Here is a 5479-nt window from a genome sequence, read left to right as displayed (position 1 = left end):
CTGTGGACTCACCACTTTGAAACAATTGAGCACTTCGTCATCAACTGGTTTTAACTTTCTCCATGCAGCACTTGGTAAAACTGACAGCATCTGTACATATGTATACATGTACTTGCAGCTGAAATGACCTAAGTTTGTGAGAGTGATTGAGTCGTTGTGGTTTTCCCCTCAGGCTGAACTTGACACAAGGACAACATGACTGAACACAGTATATGCAAATCACTTTTACCTGGCAATTGCAGAGCAGTCAAAAAGATAGTGGGGCGATCTTTGACGTAAAACCTGTTTAACTTGCGTTCATTGTACATTGTTCTCATCATGATTTAGCTTTTGAATTGTTTGGAATTTCTGTTCTGACTAAAACTGACTGTTTTTGTGGTATTTTGTTTGATTATAGCCTCATTAGTCATTTGAGAGTATAGCTTTAATGTATCATAGCTCCTGTTTCATTGTTACTGCTATAACTGAACAATATTTCACAGTAAATAATTTTAACAAAACTTTTTTTTTAGCAGTAAATTCACTTTTGAATGTGATCCTCAGCTAATCTACCCTGGCCAATCTGGTTGAGCAACACAAGCACTGCATTCTCGTCTCTGATTGGACGCCACTGAAGCATGAAGAATTTGCATATAGCAGACTGGAGCACACACAAGCCTCTGCACCCACAGGAGTGTAAATTATCCAGCAGAGAACAGGTATGTCATTGTTGCTCTTTCCTTCAGACTGAGTCCTTGTGGCCTGGTACGTACAGAAGACATTGTATGCATGTTTTAAAGTGTACTCTATATGTTAATAACTGCATGTGAAATAATTTCAAAGTCTTAGTTCAACTATGTTTTAATTGTATTGCAAACTTCCCTGTAATTCTGTGTTTTCTCTTCAAAGTTTTGAGTATAACTAACTGTTTCTTCTGCTTCTGTCTGTTACTTGCAGGACTACAGGCTATGCTCTTAAGTAATGAGATGGAGAAATCTGAAAAAGTACCAGAACTAAAAGTGTTTTCCAACACAAATAAGACTGAAAATACCCCTAGACTTTTAAACCCTGGTATCACAGTAAACCAAATTTTTCATGCTGATCCACATCATGCTAGATTCATACCGACCTGTTGCATGGATGCAGATTATTTCTGCCAAAATAGATCATGTAGAGTTGGAGATGTGAGCAAAGAGTTTAGGAGTCAGCCAGCTCGTGATGCACAGCATGTAGAGCTGATGCAGCAAGGAGACAGAGGAGCAACTCCTGCCAGGATGAATCTCCATCATCGCCCTCGTCCTGCAGAAACCAGGGAGGGTGATACTAGAGCAGAGTGCTGCTGTAAGGACTTTGGACCTAACCGGTGTGGAACTACAGATCATGCAAACAGAGACACAACTAGGTGACGGTTAAGAAATCAGTCAAAGAAAGGGGATAATTTTAATATTTTTTTATTTATTTATTTATTATTATTATTTTTAAGTTACTTATTCTTCTGTTTTTTTTTTTTGGTCCTTTCCTTTTTTTTTTATTCTTTTTCGTTTTTTTTTTTTTTTTTGTCTTTGTTTGGTATATGTTTCATTTATGTTGCTATCGGATTTATTTATATCTATAAATGTAATTGTTTATGAAATTAACTCTGCTTATTTAATGGTGCAGTAATATTGTTATAGGGATGGGGGGGTATAATTTGTTTATACAATTAATTATTAGATTTTGTACAGAATACCAAAAAAAAGGAGGGGATAATTTGTAGTCGTCTCAAGGTATATTTGGGATGATATAATTCTATCTATTTTTTATTTTTAAGGGGTGAGGATGAATACAATTCTCAGACTCAGAGTGATGAAGAGGATCTTGAGCCTCCCTTACCGCTAAGATCTGATGATGAGTGGCAACACTACAGACCCCTTCTACCTCCTCACCACTACATGGACAACTATGGTAAGAAAAATTCTATTTAAGTATATTTCATTCATTTTTCACTGAAAGGGGCAAAAATGGTAAATATGCAGTCCACTTGAAGAAGAAGACAAAAAGAAGATGATGTCATTAGCAAGTATTTTATTCTTTTACTTAAGTAAAAGTAGCAATATACAACAGTGTACAAATATTCCATTACAAGTAAAAGTCCAGAATTGAAAATCCTACATAAGTAGAGATTGTCTGCGAAATGTTCTTACAGTATTAAAAGTAAAAGTTACTTTCCATCACTGTCATTAGCAGCAGTTGTATTGTTATTATTATCTAAATAAAAACATAATTTTAATTTTAAGTCTATATGTATTTGAGCTGGCAACCTCCTTCTTTCTAGCCCGAATTATTTAGGCATTTTCTGCCTTCATCATGTGCTTAATCTATATCCACAGATCTTCATCATACTATGGATGTCAGGTATTATCACTCTGCAGGGGAAGCCCAGTACAACCTCAGTCCAGTCAACAGATACCCTCCTCAGCCACGTCACCACTCTGCTCCCTGCCACCACAGAAGACCCTGCGATGACTCCCAAAACTGGTACAAACATAAAGATGTTTGAGCAACTAGGTGCACTCCTTTTGTAACCTTACCCAGTAGTGCACAAAGTTCCTCCAAGCACACTGTTTATGTTTGTGAAAAATGCGGTAAACCAGGTGTTGCAACTACTTTGCATATTACCCAAGCCCATCACATGTCAGGACGATTCAACTGATGAGTCTTTTGTTTATTTTTCTTTCTCACTGCTTCAGGCAACGACGTAATGGTAACTTCATGAATGACAGCGTGGCTCAGGGAAGTGTCTCGGTTAACGTGCCTCACTTCTCCGTCCCTCCCCTGGAGGGTGTGTCACAGGTCAGCGTGATGAACCTGAGCTCAGCAGGAGCAGAGGCGTCTGTCTCACACCCACAGGAGAAAAGAAGAACCATCAGTCTGCCTGATGAGTGCAGTGAGTCACTTTTATTTATGTCAATAAAATCATAGTGTGTGTCATTAAAAAAGTCATAGTACAGCATGTCGAAAAAAAGGTCATAGTATAGTATGTCATAAAAAAATCATAATATAGTATGCTATAAAAAAGTCATAGTATAGTATAAAAAAGTCATAATATAGTATGCCATAAAAAAGTCATAATATAGTGCGTCATAAAAAATGTCATTAAAAAGTCAGTATAGTAGGCCATAAAAAAGTCATAGTATAGTATGCCGTAAAAAAAGTCATAATATAGTATGCCAAAAATAAGTCATAGTCTAGTATGCCATAAAAAAGTCATAATATAGTGCGTCATAAAAAATGTAATTAAAAAGTCATAGTATAGTATGTCATAAAAAAGTCACAGTATAGTATGTCATAAAACTGTAATAAAAAGTCATAGTATAGTGCATCATAAAACTTTTTATTAAAAAGTCATAATATGGTATGCAATTTAAAAAAAACATAAAAACATCACAGTATAGTATGCCATAAAAAAGTCATAATATAGTGCGTCATAAAAGTTTTTATTAGAAAGTCATAGTATAGTATGCAATCAAAAAATCATAGTATAGTATGCCATAAAAAAGTCATAGTATAGTGGGTTTAGGTTTAGGTTTTTTTTCTCAAATTTGATTTATAATGTGCTTTACATAGCAGTCAAATGTTTATAGTATTCAGATGTTTATGTTTACCTTTGTTCATTTTTGTTGTCCTTGTTTTAGCCGTATGTTTATTTCTGTGTATGTACACTTAGAGCAACAAAATACCAGAGTCAGATTCCTTGTATATATACACACTTAACTTGGCAATTAAAGCTGATTCTGATTCTGATTCTTCACTCGTCATGAAGAAAGAAATTTTAGAATTTGGAATTGTTGTTGACAGTTTCAGAGGTATTGATTCAATGTTATGGTTGTTTGTGTGGCGGTAGTTTGCTGTGTTATATTGGATTGCATAAATTGTAAGGTGTTTCTTGTACAGTAAATCAGTATCAGTATCAGTAGCTATATGGAAAAATTCATATTCAGTTTAGCTAAGATAGTATGTATGCAGGGCTCTTCTATTGCATGGCATTACAGCATACAGGTGTTTTGTATTTTTCAGGTGTTTCTATTTAACCTATAAGGATTAATTCTGTGATTAATTTGGGTTTTATGATCTCTTCTCTTCTCAGGAAACGTTTTCATAACTTATTCTTCGGACCTTTCTTCAGAGATAGTCCCCTTTGTAGACTTCCTCGCAAAGAAAGGTTTTCGACCAGCAGTAAGCAACTATTTCTTAATTTAAAAGTCAGATTAAAAACGAAAACAACAACACAACAGTTCAACAGTTCACTTACAGTCCTGGATTTAAATTCACAGATTGACATATTTGACAACCCCATCAGACGCATGGATATTAACAAGTGGAAGGACAGTTACTTGAAAGATGTAAGTTTTAACCATATTTAAAACTTGATTTTATCAGAATTTATGTACATTTTTGTATCGCTCTTGTTATATTGTCACATAAACTCTTTGTAAGTAGTATTACCAGATAATCAAAAATGACTTAGAAGACAAAATCTCACTAAATGTGACTTTGTACTTGAATATTCCATGTTTTGTGTCTTTGAAACTTTTGTGTTAAAGTTGTGTTTTCAGGCAGTGAACGTGTCTAAAAGGTTTGTTTTTCGAAACAGCCATCGACCCTGATTATCATCGCCATCAGTCCAAAGTATAAGGCAGACATTGAAGGATCTGTAGTGGATAGCCATGGTCTACACACGAAATATATTCACGCCATGGTGAGAATGTATTTTTTAGAATGAGACATAATTCTGAGAAGAATTTATAATAAATAAGTAAATAATAATAATAATAATAATAATGATTCTAATTTTGCCAGATGCAGAATGAATTCATCCAGCAAGGCAGCTTGAATTTCAGATTCATACCGCTTCTCTTCCTCAATGCGTCCCAGGTCAGAAAGGATTTTTGTTTAATAATAAATAGCTGTTACTCACCCATAAACCCTTCTCTACTACACAACAAAACATGTATATGCACACTCCTTGCAGAGGGACATCCCATGTTGGCTTCAGAACACTCATGTTTACCGCTGGCCACGAGACACTGAGGATTTGTTACTGAGGCTGTTCAGGGAGGAAAGATACGTTCCTCCTCCTGTTCCTCTGGAGCTCACCCTCATCATCAGGCCTGTGACCCTCAGTGCTGCAGCTACACTGTAAAGACACACCTGTACCCTGGTTCATGCGTGTGTATAATAATTTGTTTCTAGCTGATTTTATTTTGAGTTTGTGCAGCTTGTGTATTTTACAATCTCAGAATGAATCCACTCTAAGTAAATAACAGTTTATGTTGTATCGAATGTACAGTTGTTTTCCAGATGTTTCAATAAAGTTTTTTGTCTGTATAGTATTGTGTAGTATGTGGAAAAATGTCATGAAAAAAGTCATAGTATTGCATAGAGCAGCTGTGGCTCAGAGGGTAGAGCAGGTCATCCACCAATCGGAAGGTCGGTGGTTTGATCCCCGGCTGCTCCGGTC

At 35.6% G+C, this 5479-nt stretch overlaps 1 protein-coding gene across 2 annotated transcripts; it reads left to right on the top strand.

Moving 5' to 3' along the window:
- The first annotated feature begins 577 nt into the window (after nt 1-577).
- LOC119474671 (E3 ubiquitin ligase TRAF3IP2-like) lies at nt 578-5230 on the top strand. 2 transcript variants are annotated; one of them, XM_037746840.1, is made up of 10 exons: nt 578-698; nt 937-1381; nt 1790-1923; nt 2349-2496; nt 2709-2905; nt 4106-4194; nt 4293-4361; nt 4613-4717; nt 4819-4893; nt 4991-5230. In XM_037746840.1, exons 2-10 carry the CDS (start codon nt 948-950, stop codon nt 5159-5161), a joined length of 1422 nt encoding a protein of 473 aa, XP_037602768.1. In that variant the 5' UTR covers nt 578-698; nt 937-947; the 3' UTR covers nt 5162-5230. The 2 variants fall into 2 exon arrangements, with proteins under 2 accessions (XP_037602768.1, XP_037602769.1); XM_037746841.1 differs by lacking the exons at nt 578-698; nt 937-1381 and having other exon boundaries at nt 1664-1923.
- The last annotated feature ends 249 nt before the right edge of the window (nt 5231-5479 follow it).

This window comes from Sebastes umbrosus, chromosome 16 (assembly GCF_015220745.1).
Source record: "Sebastes umbrosus isolate fSebUmb1 chromosome 16, fSebUmb1.pri, whole genome shotgun sequence".
NCBI classification, from domain to species: Eukaryota; Metazoa; Chordata; class Actinopteri; order Perciformes; family Sebastidae; genus Sebastes; species Sebastes umbrosus.
The sequence above is the reverse complement of the archived record's forward strand: the minus strand, read 5'-3'. Positions and strand labels throughout refer to the sequence as shown.

Excerpts from the sequence above, each read along its gene's own strand:
- LOC119474671 (XM_037746840.1), top strand. The coding sequence starts at position 948 with ATGCTCTTAAGTAATGAGATGGAGAAATCTGAAAAAGTACCAGAACTA. Across the intron at positions 2,906-4,105 it reads CAGTCTGCCTGATGAGTGCA|GAAACGTTTTCATAACTTAT; the intron begins GTGAGTCACTTT and ends TTCTCTTCTCAG. Across the intron at positions 4,195-4,292 it reads AGAAAGGTTTTCGACCAGCA|ATTGACATATTTGACAACCC; the intron begins GTAAGCAACTAT and ends TTAAATTCACAG.